The sequence below is a fragment of the Lampris incognitus genome, chromosome 9 (assembly GCF_029633865.1).
Source record: "Lampris incognitus isolate fLamInc1 chromosome 9, fLamInc1.hap2, whole genome shotgun sequence".
NCBI classification, from domain to species: Eukaryota; Metazoa; Chordata; class Actinopteri; order Lampriformes; family Lampridae; genus Lampris; species Lampris incognitus.
In genome coordinates, this window is record NC_079219.1 from 37,148,211 (window position 1) to 37,167,209 (window position 18,999).

The window sequence follows — 18,999 nt, forward strand, 5'->3', positions numbered from 1 at the left end:
CTCCGTCTGCTGAAATAAGGGCTTCACATGAAAGGGAGTGAGTCAAAACACACACAGAACCCTCAGCGCTTCATTTACTCGCTGACTCATCAGCCCCGGGGAGAGAAAGAGAGGGGAGGACGGGTGAGAGGTTGACAAGTCGCGCCGGTGTGGCAGGTTACAGCGCCAAATCAGTCTGCCTTGCCGCCTGTCTCTTCCCGCCTCTCTCGCCCACTCTCCCTCACTTTTCTCACCTCACCTGTCTTATCTCCGTCTCTCTTTCTGTTCTTTTCCATGCCTGGAGGGGAGGTACCACTCCTCCAGCCTGCAAGTGAAATATTAACCCTGTGCGATACTTAAAACCTATGACTGTGTGTGTGTGTGTGTGTGTGTGTGTGTGTGTGTGTGTGTGTGTGTGTGGTGCGTGAGCGCACAAGTGTGTGTAAACCAAGATGAAGCCATGCCTTCGAAAAACAAACAAACAAAGCTAGGCTGTTTCCTCACACCAAACACACAACACACACACACACACACGCACACACAGGGCTGTCACGCTATCATCGCATGTGTCCCATTGTAACCTTGTAAAAGCGTGATACAGCCCTATCAATCGACATGACTAATAGCGATGACAAACACACACACACACACACAAACCAAACTAAAAAAAAGTACACACGTGTGTTGAAGCTGTTTGTCAGAAGAAATCCAACCTCAGAGACTAAGGGAGCAGGGGGTAAATGTGTGTGTGTGTGTGTGTGTGTGTGTGTGTGTGTGTGTGTGTGTGTGTATGTGTGTGTGTGTGTGTTCGGGGGCGGTCACAGAAAGAAAGTGTATGTCAGAGTCCCAGCGTCACTCTGTCTGGGCCTCCTGTTGTACCAAGACACTTTACACACTTGAGGTCTCCTTAATGGACTTCGAGTAGCACAAAGATTTACGTCCACAGGTCAAATGATGCAGTTGACCTAGTTCACTCAAAATAATCACTACGTGGACAGCTGAGGCAACTTCTGTATGACTGATGTACTTTCTCACCTGTCCTATCTCCAGTAGGGACAAACATGAATGGCGCCATCTACTGGGAAGTACCAACACTTAGGCCACACAAGACAAAATTCAGTCATTTAAGAGGTTTCGGACTGTAGTTTAAAGCAGCAGTCTCTAAAGGTGGTTTCCCATCTGGCTGGTTTGGAACAGTTGTTTCAAAACCGGAAGCGCTTCCCCACAAAGATTGGTTCATTTGGGCACAGGTGAACACAGCAATCGCACTCAGATGTGGGACAAAACAAGTGGGCTGGGCGTCCGGGTGGCATGGGGGTCTATTCCGTTGCCTACCAACAAGGGGATCTCCGGTGCGAATCCCCATGTTACCTCCGGCTTGGTCGGGCGTCCCATACAGACATAATTGTCTGTTTGTGGGAAGCCGGATGTGGGTATGTGTCCTGGTCGCTGTACTAGCACCTCCTCTGGTCAGTCGGGGCACCTGTTCGGGGGGGGGGGGCTGGGGGGAATAGCGTGATCCTCCCACACACTACGTCCCCCTGGTGAAACTCCTCACTGTCCAGCGAAAAGAAGCGGCTGGCGACTCCACATGTATCGGAGGAGGCATGTGGTAGTCTGCAGCCTTCCCCGGATCGGCAGAGGGGGTGGAGCAGCGACTGGGATGGCTCGGAAGGGTGGGGTAATTGGTTGAGTACAATTTGGAGGAAAAAGAGCAAAACAAAAACAAAAACAAGTGGGCTGAGATGGTCAAGAAAGGCTAGTCTCGGCTCACTTCCAATCGAAGCCTGGAGTGGTTCCTTTGCAGCGAGAACGTAATCCGACCCAACGGACCAAACCAAGCTTACCTTAAGCGTCTTTGGAATGGAAAGTGTTGGGTGAATATGTCACTGTACGCATTATTTAAAGTTCATCTTCTCCTACTGAAGCGTCTCGAAGCGGTGCATCATTGTACGAAACATATCAACGCATTCTTTTCCAAACAAAGTCCAGATTCACGTTCAAAGTGAATGTGATACTCATACTGATAACACGGGTATCACAGCCAGAGAACTGCATCAGTTGCAACGATGATCGTTTGAGTTTGCTCCATTTTCGATGCGTTGCTCCCGTGTTTTTCTTCTCAGAAGATAGTTTTAAAATTCCCGGACGAAAATTCTGGCCAACGAGGGAACAGTTTGCTTGCACGTGGCGTTTGCTCAACAATTTTGGTCCATTTTTACATATCGCTGTGTGAAAACAAACTGAACCAGGGTGCGAGTGCAATATTGCAACAAATCCATCCCTGATTCGAAGCAAAGTAAACAGACTACAGGTATGAAAGCACCCTAGGATTCTGCTTGTTTTCTTTTTTTTTTTCCATACACTTCCGAAGAATGGTTTCAAAACTGCTAACTAGATTGTCTGCCACAGCATCAAAACACAGATCACTTGTCCTGCCTTTCCTCTCTGGTGGACCAGCCACCAAGGGGTGATGTAAAGGTAGCTCTGTGAGGGTCATGTTCTTTGACTTTTCCAGTGCCTTCAACATCATCTGGAGAGCTCTACTGGGTGAGAAGGTGACAGCAGTGCAGGTAGATGCCCCCCTTGTGTCCTGGATTGTTAACTACCTTACTGGTAGACCACAGTATATGTGCTTGCAACAGCATATGTCAGACAGAGTGGTCAGCAATACTGGGGCTCTGCAGGGGACGGTCCTGTCTCCCTTCCTTTTCACCCTCTACACCACGGACTTCAACTACCACACAGAGTCCTGCCATCTTCAGATGTTCTCTGATGACTCTGCTATAGTCGGATGCATCAGTAATGGAGGAGGCTGAGTACAGGGATATGGCGGGAAACTTTGTCATATGGTGCGAGCGGAACCATCTGCAGCTCACCATGACTAAGACAAAGGAGCTGCTTGTTGACCTGAGGAGGGACATGACACCAGTGACCCCTGTCTCCATCCAGGGGGTCAGTGTGGACACTGTGGAATATTACAAGTACCTGGGGATGTATATAGAGAGTAAACTGGACTGGGCTAAGAACACTGATGCCCTCTACAAGAAGGGACAAAGCCGTCTCTACTTTTTGAGGAGGCTGAGGTGCTTCAACATCTGCCAGACAATGCTCACGATATGGTATGAGTCTCTGGTGGCCAGTGCTCTCCTGTTTGCTGTTGTGTGTTGGGGCAGCAGGTTGAGGGTAGCGGATGCAAACAGGCTCAATAAACTGATCCACAAGCTGCTGACATTGTGGGGGTGGAACTGGATTCTCTGCCGGCGGTTTCTGAGAGGAGGATGCTGTTGAAGTTATGTGCCATCATGGACAACGTCTCCCACCCACTCCATGACTTTCTGGTTGAGCACAGGAGTACTTTTAGTAATAGACTCATTCTGCCGAAAAGCACCACAGAGCGCCACAGGAGGTCATTCCTGCCTGTGGCCATCAAACTTTACAACTCCTCCCTCAGCATGTCAGACACGTGGAGTTAATGGTCAATGGATTGGCCCTGTCGAGTTCTGTTTGTGCTGCTTGTTGTGTGCTGCGGTAGTCCAGTATAGATAGGGTGTTATGTGCACCATACTTGTTGATATATTTTGTTCTTATTTCTATTTATTACTTATCTTTTATTTCTACTTTATTTTCTTACCTTGTATCTTGCTAGTTTTTAGTTATTGGAGCGTGAGTGTCTGTAACAGAACTCAGTTTCCCCTCGGGGATAAATATTCTGTTTGTGATTCTGGAGACACGGCACTCCCTGTACGACACCAGAAACACTTGGTGGGAATATTGCGCCACGCTTATTACTGCAAATGCAAAATCAGTGGCCAAAAGTCTGAATCATCACTGAGTCACCCCATTTGGCGAAATACGGTAACTTAACGAACACTTACTGAAACAAGAACGTTTGATATGTCATCTTTTTTTTATTTTTTTTACTTACTGATGCCTGTGCTGATACGTGATGATTGCAATGGTTTTTAATGTTAATGTGACATGATAATTGACCTTTTTACTTTGTTAATTCAATTCCCCAGTCATATGTACCTATTCAACAACTTATAAGAAAAAAAAACAACCAAAAAACACGAAACAATCCCACAAAACTTCCAATTTTTCGCGTATTTCACATCAAAATCTAATTAACTTAACATCTAAGGCAGACAAGTATTTAGGATTGTGTCACCAAGTCAACAGTCCAGCCAATAAACGTTTTGCATGATTCAATCAAATTACATCTCCGATTACGTTTTGTCTTGCTCTAATATCCTGTTTTACTTGGAAACACGTCACATTACAAAAGTAAATAGGCCCTGAATGCCATGTCCCATTATCTCCAAGCACTCTAGATGCCAGAAAGGAAGCAACTGATGCAATCGTATCCATTGTTAAAGGTCTTTGACAAACTTGTCCTATCATATCTGCTGCTTCTTCAATATCAACACACCATGCTGTCGTCATTTTTTGCTGGGAGAATCCAACCCGTCAGTAACCGTTAAAATGAGCAAGTTTTATATAATGGACATTCGCGGTATCACTATCGTCTTAAACACCTCAGTGGCAGAGTTCCAGAAGGACATCTGTTTGTACGTCCGTCCTCAGGATTGAAGATTCAAAACTCATTTCAAGATCCGCACTTGCACTTTCACATTTTCTGGAATGACATGGAAACCTCACCCACCCACCCCCTTACAACAAAACAAACAAAACACTAGAGGGGTGCACTCAGTAGACAGCAGATCTCCACCAGGCGTACGTACCTCCCCTTCTCCGGCGTTCGAACTTGGTGACAAAACCCTTTTTCACCTACCGGGAGAGGGGGAATACGCACACACAGGGACAAAAAAACTGTTTTTCCTGCCACTATACGACTTTTTGTGCAGCGCCCAAGTGAATTGAATGGGAAATATGGGGGGGGGGGGGTATATATATATATATGTGCAGCGCTCCAGCTAAAAAACCTACCAAGCAAAAACGTTTTGCCTGTCAGTCTGTGGATGCACAGTCTCCAAGGCGGACCCTTGCACAAGAGTGACCAAGTCAGACAGACTTATCATAATTTTAATACCTTCATTAAAAGACTTCAAATGTGTTAAACCGCCGCGGTGTTCATGATATAAAATGAATGAAGGTGAAAGGCTGCACTGCTGATGACGGCCAGTCATCAAACTGTAAGAAAACATAGCTCAGCCATGGGAAATGTTTTATTGTGGCTACTGACATGATTTCCAGCTGTGACTGTCCTTAACCCTACTCTTGACATTGTATTTTTATAGAGGTTTTAACACTGGAGACCACAGCACTTCCGCGCGGCGGCAAGGTGAATAAGGCGAATTGTTTTCGGTTGATCAAGTACTCCTGGGCTGCGCTCAGCAGGGAATGATTTGCTGGCTTGCGGAATACGATCGACTTCTCGTTCACTTTTAGGACTCACACCTGAATACGTAATGTTTTGATTGTGACAGCATCACTGCCCGATCCGGCTCAACCGTAGATCGGGCAACGATGGAGAGCAGTGTCGGTTGCGCGAGCTCGAGAGTGAGTGAAGAGAGGGGGCGGCGATAGCGAGAACACGAGTTTTTCAGAGGTTTTTAATCACCGCAATGAGAGGTTCTTCATCATACAGTCACAACTGTCCAAAAAACCTTTAGGCTGATACGTCCAGGCTACCTGCCGGCGGAGGTTAAGACAAAACAATACCGTCCCTTGTAAGCACTGGGAATCCTCGTCTGCATTTTGAAATATGATGACGCTCCAACCACCTGCACACTGACACGTGTTCAAGTGGTGCGATGTTCCCTCTGCTTTACAGAGCATAACTAGTGGTTTTACAGCCGGACTAATCATGCGACCATGAGTCCCGAGACCACCCACACCCAGCTTTGATGCCGTCTGTCTGCATTTATGTGTATACGTGTGTGTGTGTGTGTGTGTGTGTGTGTGTGTGTGTGTGTGTGTGTGTGTGTGTGTGTGTGTGTGTGTGTGTGTGTGTGTGTGTTTGTGTGTGCGTCCGTGAGATAGTTTGTGTTTGAGCATGTGCATTAGGAACGCCAAATTCTAAACTGGCCCTGAAGAGAGATGAGGAGGCAAGTCAGACCGGGAAAGACCTTGTTCCCAGGCAACTTCGATAAAGGAAAATAAGGCAAATGCAAAGCAACTATCATCGGCAATAAATTCCGATCATTGAATGAACTCTGCACATGTGGCGTTGTGTTCTCTCTTTCTCAGTGTTTTCTGGCAGGGTCGGGTGTCTAAGTGCCCGTTTTAAGAGAGAGGGAGAGTTTCTACAGGTTAACTCTCTCAACACGGGAGAAAGGTTTCCAAGTTACAGCCCAGACCATTTGGCGCGGTTCGGAGGACAACTTGAAATCACGCAGCTGGTGGATCACATTCATCACCTGAGTTTGGGACCAGGTGAGCGCTCATTTCTCACAGCAACATCTCCCTTAAAAAGACTCTGTCACGGGGCACACAGGTCCTCCATGTGTATCGGAGGAGGCATGTGGAAGTCTGCAGCCCTCCCCGGATCGGCAGAGGGGGTGGAGCAGCGACAGGGACGGCTCGAAAGAGTGGGGTAATTGGCCAAATAGGACTGAGGAGTAAAGGGGGGGGGGAATCTGTCATTATTGCAGGCTATAAGGGGGAAGAGTAACCTTATGTTGATAACATAAGTGTCAAGAGTGAGAAAGACACGGTGGCATTTCAGACAGGGGTTCAACTTTAGTGTCTTTGTGTAAGAAAATAAAGCCAATAACGAAGCCACATCAAAATGCCCAAATCTTCACAACGCAGGCAGAATGAGTGTTCATGTAATGAGCTGAGGCTGGTCTGGGTGTCCATAAAAGCAGCATCGCAGAACAAAGCTGCCTGCCGGACAACAGCTCCTCATCCTGTAAGCACCAAGAGGAAAACTAACCAGGCTCAGGACTCTGACACACACACACACACACACACACACACACACACACACACACACACACACACAAATGGAGAGAGAGCGAGGGAGAGATTGGATAGGGACTGTGGGGCCTCCAAGGTTAGGCTGTAGGTTAGGGGTCACTGCAACAGTCAGCAGTTTGTCACTGACATCAATTGCCTGTTGACCTTCATCTCCTCCCATTCAGAACAAGAAAGCTGGAGCCACTTAACAGATGTGAAGAGTAAAAAGGGACTCCTCATTCTGTTCATCTATTTCATCTGGAAGAACAAAAGTTTGCTGTGCAGTTTGATGATGATGATGGAACGGTTTCCTCTGCTACACTTGCTGTGACTCACAAACAAGGAAACAGAATAAATACAAGTTAACAACAGGCTGAGGGGCCTCCTCACTCAAGCAGCTGTGTGTGTGTGTGTGTGTGTGTGTGTGTGTGTGTGTGTGTGTGTGTGTGTGTGTGTGTGTGTGTGTGTGTGTGTGTGTTCTTGCTCAGCTATAATTTTGAAGGACTCCCCCCCCCCCCCCGTTTTTCTCGCGAATTGTACCCGGCCAATTACCACATTCTTCCGAGCCATCCTGGTCGCTGCTCCACCCCTTCTGCTGATCCGGGGAGGGCTGCAGACTACCACATGCCTCCTCCCATACACGTGGAGGCACCAGCCGCTTCTTTTCACCTGACAGTGAGGAGTTTCACCAGGGGGGACATAGCGCGTGAGAGGATCACGCTATTCCCCCCAGTCCCCCCCCCCCGAACAGGCACTCCAACTCCAACTAACGGAGGAGGCGCTAGTGCAGCGACCAGGACACATACCCACATCCGGCTTCCCACGCACAGACATGGCCAATTGTGTCTGTAGGGACGCCCAACCAAGCTGGAGGTAACATGGGGATCCGAATCGTCGAGCCCCGTGCCCCCGTAGTGGTCTATTCTGTTGCCTACCAACACAGTGCTCGCCGGTTCGGATCCCCATGTTGGTAAGCAATGGAATAGACCGATACGCTACTCGGACACCCAATTTTTCATTTTTAATGAATGAGTTTTCAAAGCAAGAGAGGCAAGATTGAGATGGTTTGGACATGTGTGGAGGAGAGATGCTGGGTATATTGGGAGAAGGATGCTGAATATGGAGCTGGCAGGGAAGAAGAGAAGAGGAAGGCCAAAGAAGAGGTTTATAGATGTGGTGAGGGAGGACATGCAGGTGGCTGGTGTGACAGAGGAAGATACAGAGGACAGGAAGAGATGGAAACGGATGATCCACTGTGGCGACCCCTAACGGGGGCAGCCGAAATGAGTAGTAGTAGTAGTAGTAGTAATGAAAGAGTTTCTAAAGAGCTTTTAACTATAAGGGTGAGGACATTTTGGCTGTTGCTCTCTTGTTTAAGGGTCAAATCTGGGGTTGGTAGGATTTCGGTTGGCTAGAATAAGATTAGGTTAAGATTAAGGTAAAGATTAAGGTTAGACATGTGGTTCTGATGGTTAAAGTTAGGACTGAGGACTAGGGGACGAATGTAGTCAAAGACGGTCCTCACCAAGTGAGAAGTATAATAATTGTGTGTGTGTGTGTCTGTGTGTGTGTGTGTGTGTGTGTGTGTGTGTGTGTGTGTTTCCTGGGAGAAGAATCTGCAGGGCCTGACAACAAACAGGTTTTCAGTGGTCGAAAAAAAAAAACCTGCGGACACCTACCTACAACTGTGAAGGAAAAGGAAGAATAGGGTCTTCCCCAACCCCCCATTGCCTCCTCCCCCGGTGGGGCGATACTTTATCAGCAACTCCATCTCAATCGCTTTTCTCTCTCACCACGGCCTCCATTAACTCCTACGTGCTCAACTCTGCCAACCTTAAACCACGTTGATACTGTCTGGTTCTGCTTCTCAATAAACTCTCTCTCTCACACACACACACACACACACACACACACACACACACACACACACACACACACACACACACACACAGATCCATGTCGATAGTCGTACACACAGACGTGGGCTCAAATGCCCCTCTTTTTTCATTTCAAGCAGTGCAGCTTTGGCCCCTCGGTCCAGACTCACTAAATCCTCGAAGCAGTTTGGGAAAATCAGCCCATATATTATAGGCAAGCCACTGAGGGGGGGCTGAGGAAAATCCCCCCGACCATATTTTCTCAGTGTGCCTCCACACTGCTAACTTCCATACCGTCTGTAACAGTCTTATTTCACCATAATAGGATTTCCTTTATACATCACCGCATAAAGACTGTACTTCATAATGTGATTTTCATTGACAGAAGAGGGGGAGAAGGAGGGAAAGGGCCAGGGTTGGGGGGGGGGTCTAAGTTGGCTTGAGTGGAGCAAATTAACCACTTCAGTGTAAGAATTACTCTGCTGTGAGCGTGAGAATTATGTACAGCGGAGAACAATTCATTTATAGAGCTGAAAAGAAATGAGTTCTCATGCCACTACAGGGATTGTGTGTTCAAGTGGTTTCCATCCTGATGGCGACATGGTGGACGGATGTCAGTACACTACAGTGTAACCTGCACAGGCAGGCACACACTAAAAGACAGTAGAGCAGGAAAAATAGTCCTTACTAATAAATAAGAAGACAACTTTTCTCCCCAATTGCACCCGGCCAACTACCCCACTCTTCCGAGCCATCCCAGTCATTGCTCCGCCCCCTCTGCCGAGCCCAGGAGGGCTGCAGACTACCACATGCTTCCTCCAATACATGTGGAGTCGCCAGCCGCTTCTTTTCACCTGACAGTGAGGAGTTTCGCCAGGAGGACATAGCGCGTCGGAGGCTCACGCTATTCCCCCGTTACCCCCCCCCCAAACAGGTGTCCCGACTGACCAGAGGAGGCGCTAGTGCAGCAACCAGGACACATACCCACATCCGGCTTCCCACCCGCAGATACAGCCAATTGTGTCTGTAGGGATGTCCGACCAAGCCGGAGGTAACACGTGGATTGGAACCGGCGATCCCCGTGTTGGTAGGCAACAGAATAGATCGCTATGCTACCCGGACGCCCTGCTTTTATTTTGAGTGCTCAAAGGCTGAGTCACTTAAACACTCAAAATGTTCTCCAATCAAAGGGATCGCCGGCGTGAATCCCCGTGTTACCTCCGGCTTGGTCGGGCATCCCTGCAGACACAATTGGCTGTGTCTGCAGGTGGGACGCTGGATGTGGGTATGTGTTGTGGTCGCTGCACTAGCGCCTCCTCTGGTCGGTCGGGGCACCTTTTCAGGGGGGAGGGGGAACTCGGGGGAATAGCGTGATCCTGCCACGCGCTACGTCCCCTGGTGAAACTCCTCACTGTCAGGTGAAAAGAAACGGCTGGAGACTCCACATGTATTGGAGGAGGCATGCGGTAGTCTGCAGCCCTCCCTGGATCAGCAAGGGGGGATGGAGCAGCGACCGGGACGGATCAGAAGAGTGGGGTAATCAGCCAGGTACAACTGGGGAGAAAAAGGGTGAAAAAAAAAAAGGTTCCCAAATGCTTGTTGAAAGACTGGCACTGAAAGCATCTGGCTGTGCCATTTCCCCACAGCTTTCTTGAATCCCTGCAATGTAATAATACAGGCTGAATAATAATACAGGCTGAATAACAATACAGGCTGAATAACATACGTTAAGAGTTGCTGGCTGGTCACATGGTTGCATTTTTGGAGAAGTATAATGTCTTTAAATGGCCGAACTGTGAGATTCAGTTAATTTATCACAGAGATGGAAGAGGTTTTGCATGTTTTGTGTTTGACATCGATGTTAAAAGCTGCGTGGGCTGCATTTTCATCCACCGGCCGCTCGCCCACCGTGACAGAGGGGTCCGTCCTTAATCATTTCCACGCTGTTGGGGGAGTTGATTCAATCTCGTCAGCTCACCTACACGTGTTGTAGTAAGGGACGGGGAAGCCATGCATTAACACGGGCTCTGATCAGCGTGAACAGGCTGTCGGTGGCGGGGCAGTGTGGGCATTCAGCCTTCAGCCGACCCGCCAACCATTCACACGCCTTCAGGAGAAACCTGCAGCCCGTGTCATGTAGGATCGGGCCGCTGCACCTTCACGTGTCCCTGTCCCTTATTTGAGACAACTGACTAGACTAAATCCATCCATTATCCAAGCCGCTTATCCAAATTCGGGTGGCGGGATACTGAAGCCTATCCTAGCAGTCATTGGGCGGCAGGTGGGGAGACACATCACAGTCCATCACAGGGCAGACACACCGATTCACCTGACCTACATGTCTTTGGACTGTGGGAGGAAACCGGAGCCCCCGGAGGAAACCCACACAGACACGGGGAGAACATGCAAACTCCACAAGGAGGACGACGCGGGACTACCCCCAAGGCTGCACTACCCCGGGGCTGGAACCCAGGACCTTCCTGTTGTGAGGCGACCGCGCTAACCACTGCACCACAGTGCTGCTTGACTAGAGTAAATGGTCGACAAAAAGAAATACCTGCACAAACAAGAAAAGAGCTGCTGAGTTGACATACCTTTTAAAATAACCTGACTGTAAGGGGAGGGGGGAGTGTTGGCTCAAGTTCTCAACAGAGTTCAAGAACTTCTGTTCAAACTCAGAGGGCACAGAAGAAGGAGATGTGTGTTTATGTCTGTTTCATCTGATAAGAAAGGCCAACGGCATCTGACCCTTCATGACCTCTGCGGTGTAGGTGGCACACAGTTGTTTGTACAGAGAAATCCATTTGCCTCCCACTGTGTGTGTGTGAGTGTGTGTGTTAGATAAGTCCTGACCTTACACATAAAGGTATGTGGCCTCTCTCTCTCTCTCTCTCTCTCTCTCTTGCTCTCTCTCTCTCTGTCTTTCTCTCTCGCCATCTCACTTAAACGCCTGTTGCCCCCTGACTCGTGCCGTCATACGACTCACAGCTTGATGGATGGGGAGGAATTACACCATGCCCGTAACCACCCAAAAGGCCCACACACACTTGCTCATTTTAACTATTTCATTAGCCTCCACTGAGTGGAGGGAAAGAAAAGAAAACAAAGAATAGACACTCCTTTCTTCCAGGACGGCCTCACACTCTGTAAGCCGCCAACAGCAAGGTGGTGAAAGATCACCGTGAAGACGAACCTAGGACCGTGATAGTGTTGTGTTCCCACGGCACCGCCGATAGTCAGGACCCTGATGGCAACCCCGATCCGAGCGAATACCGCGACGCCTACCATGGCGACTGTTACTGATCACACACCCACAGCACCCCCGCTTCACAACGTGGTGTTACAGTTTGCACGGGAGCGGTGGCGTGCGGAAGAGAGTCGGTGAGTCAGGAGAACTTCTCCGACACGCCGTCGAGACCCTCCCTCGCACACACCGAGCGCTGTGTGAGGCCTTATTTTCTTTGCTCGCCTTTCAAAGAGAGACGGAAGGAATGACAGCGACGGTAAACAGACTTAGCGTTGCCTGTGGCTAGGGAGACGACAACTACAGGCCTATTGTCTGTTCAGATCATCTACTCGTCGCCCCCCCCCCCCCCCCCGCCAAAGGAAAGGAGGTGGAGGACAGGACTCGGATCTGCATGGAGACAAGAACGCATCGGAAAACCGTGCAACTGTTGCAAGGTACTTTACTGTTTTCCATGTCTGTTTGGAGGAGGGAAGGGGGGGGGGGTCTAAACCAGCAATACAAAAAAGGGAAGGAGGCGACATCTATGAAGAATGGACAAACAATATTTACAGGCATGTTCACACTTGGCCTTGCTACACAAATATTTCTTGCAAGATGTCTCACTCTGACTCACCTGGTAACAGGGTCTAAATATGATGGAGGTCCTGCAAGCGGTAGGTCTCCTTCAGGGGGGAAAATAGCTTGTTTACATTTAAACTGCTCACTCTCTCTCTCTCACACACACACACACACACACACACACACACACACACACACACACGCATGTAGTGGGCATGTCTTGGCTTGTCCCGAGCCCTTGGACTCTCTGCTCTGTCTCCAAGACCAAGGATGACACCCAAGCTCTGACTGCTCCAGCCAAATAGGTCAGAACAGCATATTTGTAGTGTAGTATTGATTTCATGCACACACACATGCACACACACACACACAAACACACAGATTCTGTCTCCCTCTCTTGTGTGTGTGTGATTTCTGGCTTCACAGCTTCACTTAAACATGCACTCGCCCATCCACATGTCTGCACACACTTGCACACACCCAACTAGGCAGTATAGGTAAACAGGATCGAATGGCGGTGGTACCCCGAACACGGAGGACGGGCTTGTGCTTTGTGCATGTGTGTGTGTGTGTGTGTGTTGGTCACATTGCGTCTACTGCGTCTCCCGGTGAGGGTTTCACTGGGATCAGTGGTGCTCTGTTCAAATTTCTCCTGGACCCAGTCCATCTCAGCGTCTAACACGGACTCGGCCCTTGACCCAGCAGCTGCTGGTGCATATGTGATCACGCCAAATGAACCCAGGCCGTTCTGAAGGGGTCAGAGTCAGACATCCAGAGGGGCTCAGAGTTCGGTTCGTTTAAGGCTCGTTTTGAAGTCCAATCCATGTATTCATTGTGAAGATAAAGCGGCCCTGGTCCGCTTCACGTTTTGACTTTTACGATTTTGGACCTCGAGGCTTGCCATACATCGATTACACCATAAGCACTCATACAATACAGTCAGAAATAAAAGATCAGGACGGCTGCAAAAGGTAAAGAAATGATGTTGATGACAGCTGTACGTTTTGGAAAAGGGAAAAGGAAAAGTGGATCATTATTGATTTGACTGTATTATGCCACGTCACTTCGGATAGATGTTGAACATTGTTTTATTTCCGCTACAAGTGTAAAAATCAAACCAAGTGGAAAAGCTGTATTACTTTACTTTGATGATGATGAATTGAATCAAAACATAATTTTATACATTAATCTCCTCATAATTTATGGTACAACACTAGATTCATAAATGTAAATGCAAATGTAATAAAAACTGATTACTCCTTATTTAAGTTGAAATTTGATTATTATCTAAACAGCTTAAACAAACTGAACAATTCCAAAGCAATTAGAAAATCAAAAATATGTAATGAACTTCATAATTGTAACAGAAATATAAAATATGTAAATTAGCTTTTGTATACCCCTATCAATTTTATGTCTTTTTTAATTTTTTTTTAATTTCATGTTTCATTTTATTTTCGATATTTGGTCGGGGGATGAAACAGCTGACTTGCTCGACATCTGGGACGAGGATGCTGTTAAACGTGTTGCAGAGCACAGAAAACCAGGTCAGCAGGGCTGTCGATGGAGATGTCACATGACCATTTCCTGTACGGGAGGCCCACGGCAGTACCTGAGGGTCTTGTATATTTTGGGTATTATTTTCTTTGCCAGCCTCAAAGTTGGGAAATATGTCTGTCGAGGCTGAACATTGTGGTCATTATATGACAGATGTAGATCTAGGTTTGACCACCTGACAGTTGGAGAGGTTGAAAGAAAAGGTTCTGGGGGAGGGAGTGCTGTTTGGCCCGCCGCGTGAAGGATTTGAGTTGGCTGTTATCAAGGAGTTGTCTGGGTTGGACAATGCTCCTTGAATGCCAGGCAGGGAAACTATGGTTGAGGATTTGGTGGGCGTTTATCCAGGCTTCGATTGTGGATGACAAAAATCGGTTCTTAAACCAGTTCATACGTCGGCCCTACGTATGAGAGGGAGATGTCTTAGTTGAATTGGGTCGCATGATTGTTAGCAGATTCAGTATAAACAAGAAGTGGTCTGAGATCTCATCAGTACTGAAGTGGACCAGTAAGAGAGCCGAGTCCTCTTACACTGTCACCAGAGACGACTGAGTCCTTTTGCTGATGGTTCACTTTTTGGTTCACTTAGATAAAACTTAGTTTGGTTCCTTTTAAAAGAGCTATATGTGAAAACACCTTAAGATAACAAGCAGAGGTGTGGAGACAGACAGAAGAAAGACCTGGGCTGACACACTGACAGACCCACAAAGCACACCTGTCAACACTGGGATTTGAAAATAGGGGAAACTTTCCGTCACCCCGCCCCGGGCCATCCCGCCACCCCTGTCACCGTCCACATGCCCCTCACATTTAGAGAAGGTGCACACAGTGAATCCGAACATCACCACTAGGCAAGCACTTTCTTTGACCAATCAGAGCAAGGAGGACTGGGTTCACTGGTTCCTGGTGACTACAACTACATCCCTGCATTATACAAACACAAAAGGGCATATAAATTCAGCACTTGGAAGTTTCTCTGTGTATTATTTGAAGAAGGGTACCTGTACACATGACGCCTCTGTTGTGATTTTGAGAGAGGCTCCTGGGAAGTGAGATAACTGGTAGGAGGGTGATTATAAAAACCAATGGGAGAGAGTGAGTAAGAGAATGGATGGGGAATACAGTTTTATTCGTCGTGGGGGGTTCTCCTGCTCTCATGCTCTCATGTTCATCCATCCTTGAATCCTCGCACTGCCGTTCCTTCCCTTTTTCTCTTCTTGTTTTTTTTGGCTTCCTATCCATGTTAGATCAGACTTCAAGGTGCTTCTGCTGACTAATAAAATCCTAAATGGGCTTGCCCGAACCTTACCTGTCTGATCTCCTTAAACCGTACATCCTATCTCTCCGCTGTCAAAATACAGGGCTCCTGTGTGTACCCAAAGTTAAAGAGAAGTCAGTTGGTGGCAGGGCATTTTCCTATCGGGCCCCGTTCTTGTGGAATAACCTGCCTGCTACCATCAGACAATCAGAGTCTGTTGAGTCCTTTAAATCCAAACTTAAAACTCATCTTTTTGCCTTAGTTTACAATTAGTTGCCTTTAAGTTGAGTGCTCCACAACCTGTACTGCATGGTGAGCCGGTTTCTGTCTCAATGAATTTATCAAGCACTGTTCTGCCGACGAGATTATAGAGTATAGATATGACTAATTGATGACTTAATTGATTATGACTAATGACTATTGCAAACTGTTCTCTTCTCTCACATTTTTTCTCTCTCTGTGAATGACGTCTTCTCCTTTCTCTTCTCCTGTGTGTGAATGGTGTGATGCGACTCTCCCTTGTGTGCACGCGCAGTCTGTCCTCCTCCCACATCTCCATGGTAATGGTGGTCGCCACCTGGACGCTGCTTTGCATTCCCCTCATCACATTTTTTTATATATCTTATCAATCCATACAATTGTCTTATCCTGTTTCAAAGTTATATCCTTATCTCACTCAGATGTGTGACTTTTTTTTTTGTTTGTTTACATGGTGATGGTGGTCGCGTGGCTCAGGTCCTTCCTTGGCTGTTCCGGTGGTATCTGCTTGGCATCCTCCTCATCATATTCTTCATACATTTTATAATTCCAATATAATTATGTTTCCCTCTTTCAATGTTGTATTGTGTAAACTGTGTAAACACAACATCCATTGCACGTTGTCCGTCTTGGGAGAGAGATCCCTCCTCTGTTGCCCTCCCTGAGGTTCCTTCCAATTTTTTTCTCCCTGACAAAGGTTTTTTTTTTTAAGGGAGTTGTTCCTTGTCCGATATGAGGGTCTGAAGACAGGATGTTGGGTTACTGTTACCCCTTCAGGCAAATTTGTAATTTGTGATATTAGGCTATACAAATAAAATTGACTTGACTTTTCCCCCCTCTTTTTCTCCCCAATTGTACTTGGCCAATTATCCCCCTCTTCCGAGCCCTTCCAGTCACTGCACTACCCCCTCTGCCGATCCGGGGAGGGCTGCAGACTACCACATGCCTCCTCCGATACATGTGGAGTCGCCAGCCACTTCTTTTCACCTGACAGTGAGGAGTTTCGCCAGGTGGGCGTAGCGCGTGGGAAGATCACACTACCCCCCCCCCCCCCCGAACAGGTGTCCAACCAGAGGAGGCGCTAGTGCAGTGACCTGGACACATACCCACAATCCGACTTCCCACCTGCAGACATGGCCAACTGTGTCTGTAGGGATGTCCAACCAAGCCGGAGGTAACACAGGGATTCGAACCAGCGATCCCTGTGTTGGTAGGCAACGGAATAGACCGCCACGTCACCCGGATGCGCACAGGAAAATATTTCAGTGGGAGGAAAGTGGGAGGGAAAGGGAACGGTAAGGGTATATGAGAGAATCCCGGGAAGAGCAGGAGGGTGCCACACAGACATGCATATGCCTACAAGTATAATGCCCCCTCTGCCTCTCTCCATCAGAATCAGAATCAGAATCAGAATACTTTATTCATCCCTGAGAGGAAATCGGGTAAATGCTGTCTTTGTTAGATCTCATCCATGTGCCTCACTCCTACAGGGTCCACTTACATTCACAGCACCAGCGTCTGGGCCCTGTGGCCCCGTGGCCCTTCCTCAGCTAGCCTGACTGGTCTGACTTGAGTTTTTTATTTGTTAATGAGTACGTTTGTCTCAGGATGTTCAGCTTTTTTTTTATGTAGAAAAAGTAAACAAATAATATCTAACCACTCCTACTACTACTACTACTTTCGGCTGCTCCCGTTAGTGGTCGCCACAGCGGATCATCCGTTTCCATCTCTTCCTGTCCTCTGCATCTTCCTCTGTCACACCAGCCACCTGCATGTCCTCCCTCACCGCCTCCATAAACCTCCTTTTTGGCCTTCCTCTTCTCCTCTTCCCTGGCAGCTCCATATTCAGCATCCTTCTCCCAATATACCTAGCATCTCTCCTCCACACATGTCCAAGCCATCTCAATCTTGCCTCTCTTGCTTTGTCTAAACAAAGAATATCTAACGAGACATGGGGGAAAAAAATAGCATGCAGAGAGAACAAAGTTGTTCATCCTTCACAAATTATGTGAAGAGTTGCACAACATGCGTTGTTAAAATATAATGTGATCTTGGAATTGTAGATGATTCAACCGTTGGACTCAAAAAATTGCAGTGGAAAAGGCATCAGGTAAAATGCCTGAAATATGAATATAAAACTTTTAAGGTGACTAAAAAAGGAAAAATACAGGGAGTCTCCTTGCCAGAGTCAAGAATGGCAGAAAGCCAGTGTTGTTCTCTCTTTCTCTAGAAAACTGAGTGACGAGCACAGACAGATAGTCATCAGCGTGAAGGTCAAACAACAGGAAAGTATCATTCCTTTGATTTAGATCCACACACACACACACACACACACACACACACACACACACACACGCACACGCACACACACACACACACAGCAGATAAACAACCATCTGAGTCAGTGTTGACGCAAACACCTTCGCGCACTGGCCTAGATCCCTTTCAGGACTTTAAAGAGAAGATTTAACAAGACGTCCACCTCTGTGACTTTAAAAAGAAATGCTTGAATAAGAGCGCACGAGAAAGAGAGGTTTTCTGACAAAACTGTTACCGACACATGCACGCACGCGCACACTAAAGATCGAGATGCAGGGAAGCAACGGCAAATACAGAAACAATCACTGAAAATAACTCGGAGAATAAAAGAGGCAATATAATATAACACACACACAAAGTGACTGAGATGGACAAAAAGCTGAAATCAAAACAGCAAAAAAAAAAAAAACAAAGAAAATTAGACAACACTGACAAAGAGGAAATCATAGAGGAAAGTGGGGCATCCGGGTAGCGTTGTGGTCTATTCCGTTGTCGAGCAACACGAGTATCGCAGGTTCAAATCCCCGAGTTACCTCTGGCATGGGCTATACAAATGAAATTGACTTGGCTTGACTTGGTCGGGCGTCCCTACAGACACAATTGGCCGTGTCTGTGGGTGGGAAGCCGGATGTGGGAATGTGTCCTGGTCGCTGTAGTAGCGCCTCTTCTGGTTGGCCGGGGCACCCATTCAGGGGGGAGGGGGAAATGTTAAGAATAGCGTGATCCTCCCATGCACTATGTCTCCCTGGTGAAACTCCTCACTGTCAGGTGAAAAGAAGCAGCTGGCGACTCCACATGTATCAGAGGAGGCATGTGGTAGTCTGCAGCCCTCCCCGGATCGGCAGAGGGGGTGGAGCAGCAACCGGGACGGCTCGGAAGAGAAATTAAACTATGAAAAGCAGCAGAAACAAGTGTGATTTCAACCTGCAGCATGCAGACGTCAGGGCTGGGTGGGTTTAGAGGAAAGACTGGTGAACGGAATGGAGGACAAGGAAGGCAGAGAGGTGGTAAAACCAGAGAGAAGC

The 18,999-nt window shown here is 47.7% G+C and overlaps 1 protein-coding gene across 1 annotated transcript in view; it reads right to left on the reverse strand.

Annotated features, from left to right (window-relative positions):
* Positions 1–18,999, reverse strand: part of cdkal1 (CDK5 regulatory subunit associated protein 1-like 1) — a 505,260-nt gene that overhangs the window by 187,095 nt on the left and 299,166 nt on the right. Inside the window, exon 12 of the mRNA XM_056286983.1 lies at positions 13,172–13,333. Coding sequence (XP_056142958.1) covers positions 13,172–13,333 — 162 coding nt within the window. The remainder of the gene's footprint in view (positions 1–13,171; positions 13,334–18,999) is intronic.